The sequence below is a fragment of the Ochlerotatus camptorhynchus genome, unplaced genomic scaffold, assembly GCF_037179485.1.
Source record: "Ochlerotatus camptorhynchus isolate MF236.1 unplaced genomic scaffold, CSIRO-AGI_Acam_v1.1 ptg000213l, whole genome shotgun sequence".
Classification (NCBI taxonomy): Eukaryota; Metazoa; Arthropoda; class Insecta; order Diptera; family Culicidae; genus Ochlerotatus; species Ochlerotatus camptorhynchus.
Genome location: NW_027040703.1, coordinates 659,588 through 681,105, shown reverse-complemented (window position 1 = coordinate 681,105; position 21,518 = coordinate 659,588). Strand labels below are relative to the sequence as shown.

The 21,518-nt window shown below is 37.1% G+C and overlaps 2 protein-coding genes across 2 annotated transcripts in view; both read left to right on the top strand.

The window, feature by feature from the left end:
• The window catches only part of LOC135703419 (membralin), a 255,673-nt gene that overhangs the window by 184,391 nt on the left and 49,764 nt on the right, over window positions 1–21,518 (top strand). The gene's annotated exons all lie outside the window — the stretch shown is intronic.
• On the top strand, window positions 7,289–7,908 carry LOC135703357 (uncharacterized). Its single transcript, XM_065224551.1, has 2 exons — window positions 7,289–7,321; window positions 7,381–7,908. Exons 1-2 carry the CDS (start codon window positions 7,310–7,312, stop codon window positions 7,906–7,908), a joined length of 540 nt encoding a protein of 179 aa, XP_065080623.1. The 5' UTR covers window positions 7,289–7,309.

Sequence of the window (21,518 nt, the reverse complement as noted above, 5' to 3'; positions counted from 1 at the left end):
TCACTGAGCATTAAGGTTGCACTTGAAGCGAGACTGCGGCTTCCTTATAAGTTTGCTGTCGATGTAGGAAGAACAACTGTTGTTTGGAATTTTGATATTTCCGTGCATAATTATGTCTTAATCATGATTATAATCTCCCAATTTATCTTAATTTGTGAAGCATAGCTTCTGTTTCATTGTTCCATTTATGAGATGATTCACTTTTTTTTTAATAAAAATACCAGGGTGGTTCAAACTTTCGATTTTGATCCACACTGCTCAATCGATTCTGAATCAGGTCCTTATTATTTTCACAAAACCGGAATTCATTTGGTTTCGATCTCATACTGCTAGTAAGCTTTTTGTTCTCCTACCCGTTTCTTTCCTAGTATTTCGCCATCACGCTTTACGGGTAAGTTTGCTGCTCCTATAATTATCACAATAGATCTGAGAAATGGCCGCAGTGATGAATATACTCAACACGGAATATCAAAAAATGCTTGCTATATGTACGTATAGGAAATTTTCTCAGCTACAGCTTTGCCGAGGTCCACTTTGTGATTGTACGTCAGGAAAATAAACAAAATCGATTATTTGAACCATCCTAATACAAATATTGTATATTCTCTGTATAGTAGGATAGGGATTTTTTTTATTATGTTATATCACTGAACTGTAAAATAATTCAATTCATATTTCCCAATACGATTTGGGTATCCACTCCACTATGTATGTATAAATATGAGGCCAAGCACAATGAAGGTAGTAACAATATTCAACAAATTGAATCTGTGTTACCGTTGGTTGCCTTCAATCTAGAATGCCTTTAAAACATCTAATTGATTAAAACGCCATGCATGATTGGAATAGTTGGTTAACATTACAATATTCAAGAATAATTTGTTTCGAAATGTAGTGAGGAAGATTCCATTGAAGGAAATTATATAAATTCCCCTTTTCATACATATTTGTTATTTTGGTATTCATTTGATGTTTTACAAAATATTTCGATAACTGAATAATGGCAAAACAAGGTTTTGATATACATACATACAGAAATCTGGTATCATATCACATTAAGATATTCATTTATTATCGATTAGCTATCGGTTCCTGCTCGGGATGCTGATCAACACCAAATTTTGGTATCAGGTCAAAATTAGTTATTCATTAGTTATTTTCTCCTGCTCGGGAAGCGGCTCCAGAGTGGGGCAGAGTTAGTATATGTACTTTATCTTTAGTCAAGATATATTCACTAGAAGGTTGCTAAACATTATAAACAATCCATTTATTTTTGGAAAGAAGATACTGAGAAGCAAAGCACACATGATGAGCGACAAAAGAAAAATTTATTTCCATTTATTTATTTCCATTTCGTCAAGCCAGTGTAGACTACATACAATGATTATTACAATGTTTACTTACATACTATGCATTAATTCTATTCTGTTTTAGCTTAGTTTGTATTTGCTGCTTGGATATAGTGATGTCAATAGTTCCGCAATGCAAATTATATAGGCGCATCATTCGATTGATTGGGCTATTTTTTGCATAGTTTGTTCTGTACGATGTTTCTGAAAATAAATTCCGTGTTCTAAGATATCGACAAGGTGTGTAAAAATTTAATTGTGCGAGAATTTCAGCCGAATCTATGCGCATTGAAATAATGTCGTTGATGAAGAAAAGCATTGCAAATTGGCGGCGCTCCTTAAGTGTTTGTATATTGATGAGCATGCAGCGCGCTTCATAAGATGGTAATGGAAATGCAGTCCAATTCAATTTACGTAAAGCATATAAAAGGAATAGTTTTTGGACAGATTCTATGCGTTCTTCGTGTATGGAAATGTATGGATTCCATACTAGGTGGCAGTATTCCAGAATTGGCCTTACATATGTGGTATATAAAAGCTTAATAGTGTATGGGTCTTCGAAATTATGACTGAACCTTTTGATGAAGCCTAGCATTCTGTTTGCTTTACTAATGATAGTATTATAATGTTCTATATAAGTTAGTTTGGAGTCTAGGATTACACCTAGATCTCTTACAATTTTGCTTTTTTCTACTATTTGGTTGCCTAATGATATTTCAATATGCGGTGTTTCAATTTTTCTGCTAAATGCTATTGCAGTACATTTTTTTTACGTTCAGTTGAAGTAGATTTTTACTACACCAGGTGTGGAATTCTTCTGCATCGCTAGAATTACTTATTTCCATAAAGAGCTTCATGTCGTCTGCATATACAAGCAATTTTATTTTTTTAAGTATGTAGGAAATGTCGTTTATGTACAAAATAAAAAGAAGTGGGCCTAAATGAGAACCCTGGGGTACCCCAGAGGTGACTGAAATTGGTTCTGAAAGTTTATTTTGAAAGCGAACAATTTGTTTACGATGTGTTAGGTATGATTGAAGCCAATTCAAAAGTCCAGGCTCCATTCCTATTTTCTGCAATTTGAGGATTAATAATGGTATGTCGATGCGGTCAAATGCTTTACTGAAGTCGGTGTATAGCGCTTCAACGTGCTGCCACTGTCCAACGCTTTAATAATGAAAGATACATATTCTAGAAGATTAGAGGTAGTTGAACGACCTTTAAAAAAGCCGTGCTGTTTACTTGTAATTAGATTTTTCACCTGCTGAAAAATATTGCCGTTTACGATTGATTCAAAAAGTTTTGGAATGCAAGAAATAATAGCAATTCCACGATAATTTCGAATGTCTGATTTTGCACCTGATTTGAAAATAGGTACCAAATAAGATGATTTCCAAATTTCAGGGAATTTTCCATTTTTCAGAGACATGTTGAAAAGACGCTCTAGAGGAAATGCGAGTTCTTCAGAAAGGTTTTTCAAAAATATGGGTGCGATGCCGTCAGGTCCAGACCCTTTCGACGCGTTTAAGTTTTTTAGTGCATTGAGGACTTCATGTTGAGAAAGTTGGTTGACAGAGATGTTTTTAGAAATTTCAGGAATGAATGCAAAGAAATCGCGGTCACGATCTTCTTCCGAAAATGTGGTGTATACTTCTTGGAAGAAATTTGCAAAGAGACTGCAAATTTCAGAAGAATTCTCACCTACATTTGCATCCAAATTCATTCGCGAAGGAAAATTGCTGCTTTTTAATTTCGTGTTTACATAATTAAAAAAGTTCTTAGGACATGATTTGACTTCATTTTCGACTTTGCGGTTATAGTCCTCATATGCAGAGTTGGTGGCTGTATTTAATTGGTTGCATAAGTTGTCATAGTTTCGCAAATTGGTTTCAGTTTTTTTCTTTTTTGTATAGTTTATGAGCTTTCTGTTTTTTATTCTTCAAATTTTTCAGTTGTGGATTGAACCATGCGGCTAGTTTATTGTTTTGTGTTTGTCTTCTTTTTTTTGATGGTACAGTTTCTAAGATTAGGTTTTGTAGAATTAAGTGAAATTTTTCTACTTCAGTATCGACATTTCCTTCAATACTTATTAAATTTTGCCAATTTATTGTACATAGTCTACGTTTGGCTTCTTCGTAATTTGCTTTACGGTATTCCGGCACTTCCTCGTATTCCCAGTCGCTGGAGGAAGAAGAATTTTGTATGAAGATTGAGTATTCAATTGCTGTGTGAAACACTTCATTTTTCCATAAAGGTGCTAATGATGTATCCACACAGAAGTCTTCAGTACAATTTGTAAATAAAAGGTCTAAATATGAGTTTTGTTGATTTTTTACATGGTTTATTTGATTAAGACCAAAATAAGATATTTTGTCGAATAATAATTGTAATGCTTCGTCTTCAGCTACGACCGGGAGTAAAAATGATTCATTTTCAATGTCTGTAATAAAGTCTGCGTTTCGTTGATTGAAGTCGCCATAAATATGCAGTTTTACTTCTGGTTCCATATTTGACATTATAGTTTCAACAATTTGAAAAAAATAGTTCAAAAGACTGCTTGTGGGCATGTTTAGGTGGACGGGGTTTGAACCCGTCCAATCATACTCTATGCCCAGGGAAGTCAAGAAATTTTCTAACACGAAACATTACTATTTCAAAGTACTTCATCTCGATAAAAATTAGACTGGAAAAATATACCTAAAAAAGTATTGACCAAAAACGAAAAAAGAAGCTGATCGCGCACGGTCAGGACCCTTTCCTACGTTGTGATTTAATAAATAAAAGATTATGATTTCGACCGTCCTGCCATGGCAGAGGCAGATGATACTGTGTTATATTTATTGTATTCGTAATTCAGAGACAGCACATTACAGATAAACAGTAAGAACAAGTGGTGGTATTGTTAAGGTTGATATAATGTACTTAGGGTCAAGGCGGTAAATGTCGCTTGCACGAACATACCGGCCCGCCAAAACCAATGGTTTTAAAATAATTTGATGACTTCTATGATCTGGCAGTGTGAAGTGATGAAAAACAACAAACTCGCTGCTCATTGTAGACTGCAGCCGAAAAGGTACATTGTTGTATGATGCAAACACGCAGTCTGGTGGACATCCGACGTAAGCACTTTGCCCGTTGAATAAGCATTCGCTTCCAGCCAAATACTGTGCCGTATGCAGCAGTATCAGAGGATGAGCTGGGTTCGAGCGGAATGCTCTGCTAGATGGCTACTTGAAAAGCCACACCATCGTAGCCGGTAGCGTTGTGGAATTTTCCATTGCACTGGTGTTGATCGCAGAAAATATATCACGACACTTTTAAACGGCGCGCGCTATCCTGGTCACGGCACCATATGATCGCGCACGGTCAGGACCCTTTCCTACGTTGTGATTTGATAAATAAAAGACTATGATTTCGACCGTCCTGCCATGGCAGAGGCAGATGATACTGTGTTATATTTATTGTATTCGTAATTCAGAGACAGCACATTACAGATAAACAGTAAGAACAAGTGGTGGTATTGTTAAGGTTGATATAATGTACTTAGGGTCAAGGCGGTAAATGTCGCTTGCACGAACAGAAGCCTATTCTGAAGCTCTTGAAACGCGTCAGATTAAAATGCTTTTCATCCAATTCCAAGAAATATGTATGTGATCCTTGAAAATTCCTGTGATTCTTGGGAATTTATATAATTTCCTTCAATGGAATCTTCCTCACTACATTTCGAAACATATTATCCTTGAATATTGTTAACCAACATCTATTCCAATCATTCATGGCGTTTTAATCAATTAGATGTTTTAAAGGCATTCTAGATTGAAGGCAACCAACGGTAACACAGATTCAATTTGTTGAATATTGTTACTACCTTCATTGTGCTTGGCCTCATATTTATACATACATAGTGGAGTGGATACCCAAATCGTATTGGGAAATATGAATTGAATTATTTTACAGTTCAGTGATATAACATAATAAAAAAAATCCCTATCCGGTAAATGTCGCTTGCACGAACAGAAGCCTATTCTGAAGCTCTTGAAACGCGTCAGATTAAAATGCTTTTCATCCAATTCCAAGAAATATGTATGTGATCCTTGAAAATTCCTGTGATTCTTGGGAATTTATATAATTTCCTTCAATGGAATCTTCCTCACTACATTTCGAAACATATTATCCTTGAATATTGTTAACCAACATCTATTCCAATCATTCATGGCGTTTTAATCAATTAGATGTTTTAAAGGCATTCTAGATTGAAGGCAACCAACGGTAACACAGATTCAATTTGTTGAATATTGTTACTACCTTCATTGTGCTTGGCCTCATATTTATACATACATAGTGGAGTGGATACCCAAATCGTATTGGGAAATATGAATTGAATTATTTTACAGTTCAGTGATATAACATAATAAAAAAAATCCCTATCCTACTATACAGAGAATATACAATATTTGTATTAGGATGGTTCAAATAATCGATTTTGTTTATTTTCCTGACGTACAATCACAAAGTGGACCTCGGCAAAGCTGTAGCTGAGAAAATTTCCTATACGTACATATAGCAAGCATTTTTTGATATTCCGTGTTGAGTATATTCATCACTGCGGCCATTTCTCAGATCTATTGTGATAATTATAGGAGCAGCAAACTTACCCGTAAACCGTGATGGCGAAATACTAGGAAAGATACGGGTAGGAGAACAAAAAGCTTACTAGCAGTATGAGATCGAAACCAAATGAATTCCGGTTTTGTGAAAATAATAAGGACCTGATTCAGAATCGATTGAGCAGTGAGGATCAAAATCGAAAGTTTGAACCACCCTGGTATTTTTATTAAAAAAAAACCCGAATTTATCCACCTATGGTGTGATCAAACCCTTCTTACTTATTCAAGTTTATTTATTTTATTGTCATTATCAGTGACCAAGCCCCCCACCCCCGTGTCATCCAGTGACGCTACGCCACTGCCTGGGGGTACCCGGAATATATCCGGGTGTAGTCTATTTGGTGAGGCTACCAATCACCTTATCATCGTATTTTAATGTGATTTAATGGGTTTTAATTCAATTCATATTCAAGCAACTTCCCCGGGGTACCCAGAACATGTCCAAGTGTGTCCACTGTGGTCTGGAACACTTAACACGACTTGCATTGATCTTATTTTTGAATTCTGTAGTAATTTGATGTGTCGCATGATGGTTTTGATACGCTTTCCGTTAAATCCAGCGTGAAGGCCCATATTCACCGGATCTTATTCCGGCCATATCTCCGGAACCGGTTCACCGATTCCAAAACCGTTCAATAGCGTTCAATGGGACCTATCATTTGGCGCCGAATTTGTCCAAATCGGTTGAGCGGTTGCTGAGAAACGTGAGCGCATTCATTTCGTTACATACACACACACATACACACATACACACATACACACGTATACACACACACACACAAACATGTTCCGATCTCGTCGAGCTGAGTCGAATGGTATATGACACTCGGCCCTCTGGGCCTCGGATCGATAGTCGGTTTTTCAAGTGATATCTATACCCTTCTTTGTAAGAAGGGTAAAAAAAGTGAATCATCTCAGAAATGGAACAATGAAACAGAAGCTATGCTTCACAAATTAAGATAAATTGAGAGATTATAATCGTGATTAAGACATAATTATGCACGGAAATATCAAAATTCCAAACAACAGTTGTTCTTTCTACATCGACAGCAAACTTATAAGGAAGCCGCAGTCTCGCTTCAAGTGCAACCTTAATGCTCAGTGAAGATGCGTCCGGATGAAATTCAACACTAATTTCTACCCGGTTCAGTCGGTGCATGGACGCTTCACTTTCTAGAATGCTTGTTCTCAGCTATTCTAAAAGCTCTATAAAAGAGGGCTTGTCAAGCTCATACAGTCATCAGTTTGATACGACTGCGTGAATAAGCTACATCTAACAACGTGTTACCGAAAATGGCTTCGAAGGTAAATTCATTGTCGTGAAATTATCAATGGACAGATTAATTGAACTATATTCTTTCCAGCTGTTGATATTAGCCGCTTTGATTGTGATAACGAGCGCTGCTTCCCGTCGCTATGATCAACAACGTCAGGCCTCGTCCTCAAGCCGGAATCAACAGCAACAGCAAGATCACCGACCACAACATCAACAGGATGAAGATCAACACTCAGATCCAAATTACGCGTATAGCTATGCCGTTCGGGACGACTGGAGTGGGGATTGGAAAAGTCAACACGAAAGCCGTCACGGTGACCAAGTTCGTGGTCAGTACCGAGTCATGGAATCCGATGGTACGGAACGTATAGTGAACTACAGCGCCGACGATCGAAACGGATTCAACGCCGTGGTACGCTATGAACCGGAACGGCGTCAGCATCCAGTTCCGGTAGAGGCTGTTGCGGTTCATGCGATCAAAGTGTACCCAGTTCTTGATGCACCTGAGCATCGTCAGAACCGTGAGGATAATAAGAAGGCCACTTCCAGTATGCACATCTACCAGCAATACTCCCCACAGCCGTGGATGATTTCGAACAAGGTTCGTCATAACTGAATGGCGCGGCGAATGGAGAGAATTTTACCGGCTGTGTACTGATGCATCATGATATAAATCGCTTTGAGTAGTAGGTCTAAGTACTTACTGAGTGAATGTAAATAAATTAATTGTTATAAAGCAATGCACAACAAATTATCCAATCATTTGTATAAGGACATCATCCCGTAACGCGGGTAGATCTTCTCTTCAGGGTGCGCTACGGTAAGATATACCGAGCTCTGCTGTTATGTGTTTCTTTCGATTGTTATCAAACCCGGTTTGCCTATTTTAATGGGGAAATAAGATGTAAACGATGATTGGCACTAGAATTTCGATTCATGGTAGCAGCATCAGTGCAAAAGGGGTGCGTATTTGAAGGAAATGGAATGGAAACTTATATGAGTTTTGCAGCAGGTGTCGCTAGTGGAAAAAAGTTGTGGTGTTCGAATTCGTTTACAAATGACTTAAAATATTGATTTTAAACTGGAATATTTTTGGTGGTTTTCATTACTACAGAAGTATACAGTTCGAAAAAGATGTGTAAATATCTGTATCATAATCATACCAAATTTGTCATGTTTTTTTGGGGTGTCCTTAAACTTATAATCGGGAGTGTACATAACACGTAGAAACCCGATTGGACCTGTGGTTAGCCAGCCGAAATAGAAGAACCCGGAAAAGTCCCGAGCAAAATACTTGTCGATGTATGTTGACATGACTGGTTCTCGGCAATTTGGTTACCAAATTTTAAGATTGAGCCACTATTTGAAAGGTATCACTATCTACTTTTGAACGGAACAGACAGGAATCCGTTGGACTTGTGGTTGGCCAGTCGGAATGGGATATCCCGCGAGAAGTGGTTCTGCGGAAATTCGGATTCACTGAGAAAATGATCAATTCCTGAAAGTAGACCTAGAGATCCGCGTCCATCAATTACCCCTATGTATCAAAAAAATATCATACTTGATTGTTGAGGTTTTGTTCGGCTTCCGGACACTGTGCAGTGTATCAGCTGGCTCAAACTCCTGATCTAAAAATGGGTATTGCCTTTGAATGAAAACCATTACAAGCAAAAGTAAACAAAGCTATACCCAATATGAAAAGTTTAGGTTTTCAGCAATTGATTTGCAACGAAAGATGTTAAAAATAGAATTAAAATTGTCCAATTGCGTATATTTTATAAAATATGCTAATCAATGGAATATAATGTAGACAATAATATGAGATTCAACTCCTACATATCCGAAAATAAGAAATGTCATTTTCACCCCTATTCTGTATTTCGTTTCGAACGAAATTCTCATACAAAAAAATATTTTTTGTATGAGAATTTCGTTCGAAACGAAATACAGAATAGGGGTGTTTATCCAGATATTAGGATTTCTTACCTAACTAAAAAGTTGAAATTTCACTATATTTGTGTGTGATAAATAATCCTGGTTCAATAATCCTGGATTTTTTTCTTTGGTGAGACCTTTTTCTAATGTTATGCGTGTATTTCAAATATGCTATAAAGTTCTCAAGGCTAATTGATGCCGTTTAACTACTTCACTATCAAATAATAATCGAAAAATATCAATCCTATCATTGAATATGAATGCCCCTTTTACCCCATCGATTGACCGTTTAGGGGTGGATCCAAATTTAAGTTAAACAAGGCGAAAAATTGTTATTGTTAGCTGTGCAATATGGCCTTCACCTAAATCAAATGACACGAAGACAGCAGGGTGGCCAGCGAACCGGGAAAACCGGGAATACCGGGAAATATCCGGGAATTTGAAAAGTAACCGGGAAAACCGGGAAAAACCCGGGAATTCGATGAGAGAACTGGGAAAAATAAATTAGACACACCATAGGAATATATTGTCACACCAGAATTTCAGAATAAACCAAATAAAACAGAGTGATTTTTTACCAAATGAATGTCTTTCTCTATTTGCTACATTTTCTTCAGATTCCCGCCTTATTGTGTTTAGAATTTAATCACTCAGCAATATTTCAAATTGATGTTTACGATTCAATTTCAGATGTAAAGTGCATGAGCCTTAAAACAAAATATTGAAGATGCTGCAAATATTTGTAAAAACTGAAATTGAACTTTTATTTCCCCGGGTTTTTATCTTATTATAAATTCTCATGATATGAATTTCAGAATGAACTTGGAATTCTGCTCTGAATTATTATAGAATTCTTTTAAAATTAACCAGAAAACACTCTGCGTAATAATTACCATTGAATTCATATTGGCATTTCCTTGAAACCCCTTCTAAGAAATTGTTTGGAATCCGTCTTAGAATTCATCTAAACCTATTCGGAGGCTTTGATATCTTTGAAATCCTTTTCAAAATTTTCTTTCAACTCTAGCATAAATCTTTCGAAATTTGATATTATTTAGAAACCTCTTGGAGTATTTAAAAAAATTTCTTTCTAATTATTAGCATTTTTTTTGCAATAAATTTTGTTGGAGCTCTTTGATGAATCATTCACACTAGGGTTGAAATTATCGCCAGAACACTCTAAGAACTCTGTTTCTTGTTGAATTCTCATCTTAATTCTCTTGGGATTCTTCAAAAATTACCTTCTCCACAGAAATCCCTCCAAATTCTTCTAACAATTTCTAAGGACTTCATGTCAGAATAATTCTGGAATTTTGCTCTGAACTTCTCCTTCGAAAACTATGTGGGATCCTCCTCAATAGTTTTTTGAAATAAGCACTTTGAAAACTTTTAAATTTTACTGAAAATTCCAGGGTTTGTCCGCAAGATTCTTTCGATTGTTCTGTAATTTGTTTTAACTCTTAAAATACTTCAAAGTCTCAGAACCTTGACAATTATGACAACACGGCTATTTAATATATATGATTTTTTTTTTCAAATCTGAAATCTTAGAAAATTTTCAAACTTTCACATTTTTACTATTTTTTTTCTCTAAATCTTGCATCACGAAGATTGTTCTTCTTCTTCTTCACATTTCAAGCTTAGTGCATATTAGCTTATTGCGTGCTCTCAACTTAGTGTTCTAGATGCACTTCCACAGTTATTAATTGAGAGCTTTCGATGCCTGTACCATTTTTGCATTGGTATAATTGTGTGGCAAGTCCTAATCATACTTCTATGGCCAGGGAAGCCGAGAAATTTTCCAACCCGAAAAATTCCTAGACCGGACCGGGAATTGAACCCAGCCACCTCCAGCATGGTATTGCTTTGTAGCTGCGCCTTTACCGACTGAGCTAAGGGAGGCCCCACAAAGATTGTTATTAATCTCAAATTTTGAAGAAAAGTTCTATTTTCAGATCCTACACAAATTTCAAAGCCCCAGAATCTTGGGAATCTATCTTTTTAGTAAATCATCTTTCAGTGGATATACATCTTCTCTATCCAATATCACTATCAATTTGCTCTAATTCTCATTTGTACCAAGTTCATTTTTCTGAAACATTTTTTAAATTTAATCTCTTATTCTTCACAATTCACCTATTATATAACCTATTCATCCAGATAGCATTTGGCCCAGTGAACTTAATCTCTATTACTCAATAAATTCTAGGGCTTTGAAATCATAAGATGTATCGATCATAAAAAGTGGTAGAATTCGATTTATCAAAGTATCTCGAAAGATCAATGTTTTGAAAACATTAAATGACTCAAAGAGTTGAATTTTTCCTATAGCTTTAGAAAACACTTTCTGTAATTTGGCTTTCATTTTTCCCACAAATAACCACTGAAAATTTACAGTTGGCCACGTTTTAAAAAATGCGTACGATTTCGTTTTTTGTTGAATATCAACAACCGGGAAATTTTTAAGATTTGAACCGGGAAAACCGGGAAAAAAAACCGGGAATTTCAAAATGAAAAGTCACTGGCCACGAACATTTAAAGGATACTGGAGCTGTACATGGAGGTAAAACCTGATAGAGTAAATGCGGCATCAGGTATGGTCTGTAAGCTGCTCAAGTCAATCTATGCACTCAAACAATGAAAGATTCAACTCGGTATTGGTCAATCCAGGATTCCACGAAACCAGGAAACGCAGTCAATTTGGCTATGTACGTTACATACTATTAACAATTAGAAGTAACCATTGTCCTGTGAATTGGAGATGTCGGATTGTGGAGTGGCGAAATTAATTTTTAGAATGCATCTTGACCAGGGCTCTACATTTTCGAAGCTCTAAAATGAACTCGAGTTTTGTTTCTCTCATGCAAACGTGTTCAACGCTTCATTTCTATAACGCCTAGCTAGACTATCAGCAACAAATGATAATGAAAAAGAAGCACGCTGGTTGTAGATCTGCTCGTCGTTGCTTTGCTCATCGCTTTCAATGTAAGTAACGTCGATTTTCTAGTTAAACGAAACCTCATTATGGCTTTCAATCCCCTTTCACGAACACTCTATCACCGCTCTTTCAATTTGTTTAAAATGTGTTATGTCCTGTTTTCGTTAAATTTTTGTTTTGTTTTCACGTGAGAAATGCTTTTAATATGTAATTTCATTTTCCGTCATATACGTCATGAAACCTCTATTGATGTGTTTCATGAAAGATATCAAAGTCGAGCGCTCTTTCGCTCATCCGTTTCACCAAAGCTTGAAAGGAAGACCAATGGAGCGACGGGAGAAAGAGAGACAAGCGATTGAACATTTGTTTGTACACGCCGACTGAGGTTCTAGAATGCTACGAAGCTGTTCGACTTTAACAGAAAAAGAAAGCCAGCAGTCTCTTCGTCGCATCGATTTAGTCGATTGAAGCTGATATTGTGACGCCCTGATCTTGACTACGACCGCAAGCACTAAGATGAAAGCTCGCCCAGGAAACAAACACTAAATAAAAAAAATTGATGTAATTTGGTATGAAAAATTCAAATTGATACAAACGGGAAGTAGGACTCAGGAGCCGTACTGAGTAGTTCTTGGAAGTTTAATGTACGAGAAACTGTGTGTTCGATAGGACCTGTGTGTTCCTGTAACTAGGTCGCTAACAGCGCTTTGGCAATCACTGCAACGAACTGAAAGATACCTCAAAGGCACCACCAAAATGGGTTTACTGTAAAAGCGAGTGGAATTCTCCACATGGATGCAGATTGGGCATCGGATCAAATTGACAGAAAATCCGTTACTGACTTTATCTTCAAGGTTTTTGTAGAAACACTAGAGGGAGTGATCGGCGGAGAGAATGTTTTGAGCCAAGTGAACTGTCAAAATCTGAGCCCGTTAGAATTTTTCCGAGGATTTCTTATTCTTACTAGATTAAATTTGAGAGTATTGCAATCGAACAGAAATTCAATCACCTTTATGTTTCGTGTGCTTCTCAAATTCAACTAGTTTTTGAAAAGCAAAAGCAGTATTCAGTATTGATATTGATTAATTGATCTTAGTTGGTTAATTAATGGCACCGAAAAATGTGCAAAATATTTCGATTGCACGTAAATCGAATTAAAAGTAAAAGTCATGTGCAATGCTAGCTTCCAGCAAGGGTTGCAATATAATTTAGGTACAAATCCTTGCTGCCGAGTTGTATTTTGTTTTCTCTGAAACTCTTCAGAATTTTATGTCATTAGTGACGCTCGTATGCGTCAATCTCAAAGCAACAAAATTTACATGAGTCTTTCGTAGTGTGTAGGCTGCCCAATTCGATTGAAAATAAAAATATACCACTCCGAATGATTCTGACACACCGGTTGTAACTGAGCAAGTCCTGGAAGTATCACATCACCCACATTAAATAGGCCTGTAATGACGGAGGTCACTTTCAGTTGGCTAGCTATGACATACCTACCTGTTGCCTTTTCGTGACAAATTGCGAGAACAAACAAAATGCCAAGCCTACCTACACATGAAAGTTACTTCCTCGAAAGCTAAATTATTCACGCGTCAGTGCCAAAATGTAAAAGTTGTCACATTTATAACCGATCGCAAAACGGAGGAAAAAAAAGAGAAAGTCTCATTTATTTTTGATAAGACAATTTCTTCGCATCGTTGTCTCTGGGAAAACGAAACATTTCCCAGCAACCCCCCGAGAAGGAAAATCAATTTTACCTATATCGTCCTTAACCTGTCAATAATGCTGTCTTGACTCACCACGGGTGGTAGGTTACTGTTTTGTTTTTTCCCCTTGCTCTAGTTCAGCTTCCAGCTTCCAGTACACGGACGATGAGACCGACTCAAAATTGACTCAATTTAGTCAAAAGTGGATTTGCTCACAAAATGAGTAAAATTTTCCGAGCTTTTCCAGGGAAACCTTCTCGAATATCAAGAAATCCGATGAAAATTTTACTCAGTCTAGAAGTATACTGAGACTGAGTTAAACCATTCTCGTTTTTCCTCATATTCGAGATGTTTTTCCTGGAAATCTAGGAGTGCAAAAATTGAGTCGAATTCAAGTCAACCTTGAGTCGGTCTCATCGTCCGTGTAGAAGGTACTGGTTCAACTCGTCCCAGGTTGGTCCCGGAACCCCAACCATCGCGCGACCAACCGACCGATAAAAGGTTGGATCATCGGAAAATATGCGATAAAGTGGCCGTAATTTGTTGCCAACCCACAAATATATGAAGAGGGTCTCCACGGTCACGATGGCAGCCGGATCGGCGTGTGCTGTAAACCCTTTTTATGGGTCAAAAATTTATTCGATTTACTCAAAGTCATCGTCGTCGTAGTCGTCGTCAGCGTCATCATCGTCTCATGACTGGAGTTATCATTCCCTAGCTCATAGTAGACCCATCAATCGGCGGCGGTCGGTTTGGAGTGAGATGAGGTCTAGGTTTTGCTACCTTCCACGGAAAGAAGATTTTCGATTGAGTTTTTACGGCTAAAGCACTTCTTGTCAGGGGCTGGTGCGAGTAAAGGCCGACTGTAGATTTATCCCACGCGATATGGTTGAATAATTTTCACTTGTATGTAAAGCGAGGTTAAGTCCTTTTAAAGATTGCTCCTGTGGAATGGCTATATTGCCCGAAATCAAGATCGGATGTTTTTGCAACCCATTTTAGGGACAATATTATCTGCATTTTCTTGAAGAAATCTGACTGGTGAAAATGTAGATGTTCGTGTTATGGTTGTTATGAAAATATTTCAATCTTCTTATTTTACAACCAAACAAGATTTTGGAACGAGAAATCTCACTATTGAATTACAGACATAAAAGCTCTTGGAAATGCATAATAAATTTTTCATACACGAGCACACGGACAAAGAACAGCAAAAAAAAGCTTTCCATAAAATTCAGTATCCAAACGACGTGCGACGTCCACCTACCACTACTATACCTTCGTTCGATGTCAGGAATGGCTCTATAAGTTCCACACTGCACAACTGCACAGGAATCGCATATTCTAACAAGAGAACTGACTGCGCCCTGTCGTCATCGCCCAGCTTCGTCATCTTACTCGTTCTTGTAGTCAAGTTGCCACGGGTGATTTGATTCTCGGCTAGAAGCTAACATCATCACCACCAACTAAAGTCAACTGACACTCTACTTTTGCTCGGTTTGTCCTCAGGAAGGTAGGATCCCCAAATGAAACTAACTTTCGTACCCCCGTAGGAAACCATCCTACTGGGAACTGATGGCAACAAGTTGCAGATTTAACTCCCGGTGACAAACTACAACCATTCCGCCAGAGCTCTTCTTGCTTCACATCCCAAGCATTCCTATGCAGATTTCACCCATTCAAAATATGGCATCCTCTGGAGAAGCCGAATGGCAAACACAGAGAGTGCTCGTGTGACAGTGGATGAAAGGTCCGTCACACAGCTTACACCACCTTCACGATCCGTCTTACCACCCCTTTCCTGAATGGCGACGGTGGACGCTTTAGACGACCTTTTCTCAGTGCTAGACATACAGAACGATAGTTTTCTAGAAACCGGCAAAAAACACGGAAATGAAGAACATTGCTTCACATTCATACATTTATAAACCTGTTGCATATGCTGTTGCACTGGCTGCTGACTAGCTGCTTGGATGCAGAGAAAGAGTCATTCTTTGCGCTATACCACGATGGTGACGACGGCTTGGCTGTTTTGGAGGCGGCGATGTCTTCGTCGTCGTCGTCGTCGTCCATATCATCAGATTATGCAGCGTTGAAAATCTAAAATCTCTTCCGGAATACGTAATCAGATGAAAGCTAGAAAGCTGGGCTATATACGGTCGCAATCCAAATGGTACCGGGTGAGTGACGGGTGGATTTAGAGATTTAGAGTGTATCTTTCTATTTGGATAGTGAAAGTTTTTATGGCGGGAAAAATGAATTGGCAAATTTAGTCAACAATAGTATAGAAATGTTGAGGCTATATTTCGAATGGCAGAAGCTGGCAGAACACCAAGGTATTTTAGAGAAATTTTCCAAGGGAACTGTGGGTAGAACTGTACGAATTTTGATTCATATAAGCCATCTAAGAGAGTGTTAACTAGACTCCAAGTCAAATGTGTGAGCTCTAAGTAGAAAGTTCTGTGGAAAATTTCATGATCCTTGAAAAATACGAACAATTTCAAATGCATTCTGAAAAAAAAAAAGTTTTCAGAAAATTGTGTATAATTCCAAGTGCATTTTGAAATAAATTCTGGAATTAGGATGAATTTCAAGTGAATTTTCAGATGAATTAACTTGTATTTTGAAAACTTGTATTTTCCAAGTAACACGTCAAAAACTCGACGATTTTTTGTGAGCAAATGAAACAACCCAAACGTTGGTTTTTTTGCATTAAATTGCTTAAATCTTCCTCTACATTTGAGATTTATTGGCGGGCGTTCTAGAGACCTTATTCAGAAAAAATTTTTGTGCTATGTGAAAATCTAAAACCAAAAAAAAAACGATTAAGAAATTTAGAAAAAAATATCTAAAAAAAAGTTGATTTTTCACTGTTTTTTCCACTTTAGGAAGACTTGAAAATTATTTATTGTTAATTTTTTATGATATCAGTGGTTCACATAGAGTAATTCTATTCTATTTCCTTCAAAATGCGCCAGGTTTCAAGTCATTTGGATGGGAACTTTTTGAGTTACCTTTCCCGCCAATTTGGAAAACACCGTTTCGAGAAAAACGCGTTTAAAGTTTTGGGTTGTGTAAAAACATGATTTCTGGAACTTACGGTTAATCGGCGATACCGGGGCCATAGATCACTCCTTCTTCGTGCTCGTAGCATTTTTTAAAAAATTTCAAAGTAAAATATAAAAAATCGATACATTTTTTTTTACTTGTCCCTTAAGAGGAGAACTCCACGATAATAATGACGCATTTCACGCCAAATCGTATTCGAAGCTGGCAGCACCCTCTCAGATTTCGATGAAACTTTCTGGATGTGTGGACCTTAACTAAATAAGCCACTTTGCATATACTTAGTTTTTCCAAAATTTATCTAGACTAACCTTTGAGAAGGGTCAAACTTTTTTTTTGCCAATTTTTTTCAAAAAAATATTATGGAAAAATGACAACTCCTACAAAAATGTGTTTCATGGATGACTTTTAGGAAATTGTCCAAATTATCGAAGAAAAAAAAATACTGAAGAAAATTCCATTAGAGATCTGCATTGAAAAAAAAACGGTTTTTAAAATTTGAAGTCGATTTAAATAAAATTTCCATGTTTGATTTGGGTGAAACTTTGTCTCATCTCAGAATCCAATGAAGCTTAATTTGCGATTAAATTTTGTATAATCAGCACTTAAGTTCACGTTGATTAATCGGGAATTTCATATGAAAACCCATCTGACATTGCAGGTTTTATCGAGGTTTTATAGCATTCTACAAGTCTAAATCATGGTCTACAGAACCCTCATAAAACCAAAATTGTTACTTGGGAAGGGCTCATCATGAATTTCTCGCCAAATCGTATTGGGAATTGGCAGCACCCGTTCAGAGTTCAATCAATCTTTCTGGACATGTAGACCTTGTCAAAAAAAAATATCATTCAGCTGTAGGGGAATTGAACTTCTCCTTTAACTGCACAATCATTTATTCGTATGCCTCTACTTTGCTAATGTCTGCTGTATCTAGGCCAAATATATTTTTACGCACTGCACCGAAACAAATCAAATCACCAAAACGAGAATAATGACTCATGATGTCATGATCATAGCGTATTTTCATGTTATGAAAATACACCATGAATAATATTCATGATATCATGAGCTATGTTTGCATTACGCACCCAAGATTTCCGAAATTATGAATCATCCGAGTTGAAACCATGAATTTAACTTTCAGCTTTTAAACCAAAACATGGGAAACAAAATAAAATAAAGCATCAGACTGGATTCGAGCCAAGAACATTGGTATCATTAAACCCATACTTTAACCACTAGACTCTCAGTTCTTGTATAAGGAGGAAGGCAAAAGGCGTATAAGAGCTACCTATGTAGTACATTTTATGAACACGGTTTCCCAGGTACGTGTAACGCTTGTAGCGGTCATGATTCCGCTGCATTATGAAATCATGAATTTCCAATCATAAAATTGTCGATCATTGTTGTGATTTCATTGCATGGAACGTAATTTCATTTCTTTAATTTTTTATTCATGTAGATGGAATCGGTTTTCTTCCCGTGTGCTTGTGTAATTTCTAGAGATTTTTTTTTGAACGATAATCCATGCTCCTCATGTTCCTTGATGAAATTGGAGATAAATTCAACGTTTCCAAAAAGCCATTAAACTTCTCAAAATTGTATGGGCGTTGCAAATCATCTGCTGATGGAACTGACTCCAATGATGGAACCGATGGTACCGTATCTGAAGGAAAAAAAAAAATAAATGCAATTAGGAGGTTGCAGCTAAAATTCGATAGAATCATCAGGATGACTGTTCTTACCTGGCTCATCTACGTATTGATGGCCACTCGTTGATGGACTTGGATCATCACTATGCTGCTGCCCACTTGTTGACGGTTGGATCTTTACTTCATTTCCAACCGATCGGAGTTTTTTTCATAACTGGACTTCTATTATGAGATATCACGCTACAGCATGACTCACAAATGCTCATCGTTTCATCAATTTTGTGGTTATGTCCCATAGAATGTATTTTTTCTACCTTCGTTGACGATATGGCCCGTAACTTATTTCGGTTGCATCTCAGATTATTTATATTTGCACAACATTTCAATCCTTTGAGCCTTAATTTACTACTTTGGTCCATGATAATAATTTTACTAAAACTTGTCTTCATAACTTTCGTTATCAGATTGACTGCTACTTGTATGAAATCATCCTTAGTTTTATAGTGCTCATAGGTAGAATGAAGTGGTAGGTATATGATGTTAATGGTATAGGTTTTAAATTTTATTCATACCTAATTCTTTATGGATAATTTTAGCTAAGAATTCTAAGTTGCTATAGAAGTATTGGATTTTGCCTCAGTAGTAGACAATATAATCAATTATATTATTTTCTTATGATATGAGCCCTTTTCATATAGAATTCTCGATTAATCCAAGTGATTAGTTGCTGATTAGACAAAATTGAATCACAAATTGAGCTTTATTGGGTTCTGAGATGATTTTGAGCTTCACTGGTTTAGTTTTGTGTTAAAATGGTAGGTCAAAAAATCAGTTCAGACATGAAAAAGTTTTTGTAAGAAAAACTTGTTTTCCTTAAAAGTGCCCATCTGGCGATGTATGGATGGATGGTAGTAAATATAATTACCTATCTTGAGACAAAGTTTCATCCAAAGCAAACATGACCATTTTTTAAATCGACTTAAAATTTTAAAAATCGTTTTTTTTTTCGAAAACATGGACAATTTCCTAAAAGTCATCCATGCAACACATTGTTGTAGGAGTTGTCATTTTTCCATAATATTTTTTGGAAAAAATTGGTAGAAAAAGTTTGGCCTTTCTAAAATGTTAGTCTAGATAAAATTTGGAAAAACTGAGTATGCAAAAGTGCTTATTTAGTCAAAGTCTACACATCCAGAAAATTTCATTGAAACCTGAGAGGGTGTTGCCAGCTTCGATTTGGCGCGAAATGCTTCTAATATAAAAAAAAAACTATAAGACAACTCTGAGGTGAATTGCATTGGAATTCAAAGGAAAATTTTGGCGGATTTTAAAAAGAACTATGCAAGGAAGCTTCAATGAATTTTTAGAACGAATTTGAAATTAATTTCGAGAATTTTTTGGAGTGTTCTGCAGACAGTTTCTGGCCTTAAAAAAACTTTCCATGGGACTCCTAGAGATAATCTCATATTTTTTTAGAAGAATGCTGTATTAGAACTTGATTCTAATGCTTGAAAACATTCCAATAAAATCCTTTAAAGGATTTTGAGCAAATTTTCAAGGCAGTTAAGCTAAATTGCTCTGGAAACCTTATTTATGATTGATTGCATTATCACCTTGAAATTTCAAGAGCACAAATATAGACTCTCGCAAAACATATAACAAAGAAACTGGAACTCCGCGTACAACAAACAAGGAGTTCCAATATCATGAGCATCGTTGTAGCAATATTCGAGATTTGTGCTCTGAAAAACTGAGCATATCAGCCATCACGGCGGAGATTTTTGAACTGTTCAGGGAATCACCTTAAAACATCGAAATTTTTTGAAGAGTTCGAAAGCAGACCCAAATTCAAGATACGTGAAAAATGCTGCTGTCTTAATAAAGTGCCATTTACCTTAGTGATCTCTTCGGCTCAATTGCATTCGGTCTTATGCTTAATTTAAATGTATATCTCACAACCAGGAAAATTTCAAAAATACCGGAAAAATGGGAAATAACCGGGAATTTGCTAATTGGGATTTGCTGGTCACCATGAAGCAAACGCCTACAAAAAAACAGGCCAATCACCTGATTATGAACCTGAGTTCAATCATCACTGCCAAAGTATCCGCACACTGTGGGGGGGGGGGGACAAAAAGGATGGAAAAAGAATAGACCAGGCGCCATCATTGATGCAGTCATCGCTGGACATTACTGACATCGTCCGTCTTTACTGACTTTCCTCTATAGACTCCGTACCCCACTCGTTCCTCTTATACTGGAGATGTACAAAATTGATCTTGTGGTCGTAAGGTTCCTGCAATGTGAAACGATTATGGCTTCAAGGTAAGGTATGGGAACGCAGAATACCAGGAAGTTACCCATACCTCCTCCATCGGAGATCTCAAGGTCTATTAGGACAGTGCGGACTTGGCTTAGCCTTCAAAACGATAGAAAAAGTATGCAGCGGCTACAGCCTGATACTTAGCCTTGATCAATACCGATAAGTTCAGCTGCAAGTGGACGTTGAACCGAGACAAATGGCTACGAGTTTTACTAAGGGGAGATGATTAGGGACGAATCTTGGTTTTCGCCAACTCACGAGCATTCGCCATATCAATCTCAAAATGGAGCTGTTTGGAGATAAGTTTTGAGCAGGGTGAACTGTGTGCTGGTGTCTTGACCGCAGTGAACACGTTTGTCATTCCCCTGTTGATCTTTAGTTTTGGAGTAGTGAAATGAAGCAGAACTGACCTAGAAGACCCTGAGGTGAGGATGAGCAGCGCGGTCAGAGAACTCGGGATGCACCATCCTCAATTGGCACTAAAGTTCTTTACCTTCCCAAGTAACACTTTTGAATTTATGAACCTCGATAAAACCATATGGTACTTGTATTGACCAAATGCGACAACTGAGGAAGTACTTCGTGGAAAACGCCACACGACAC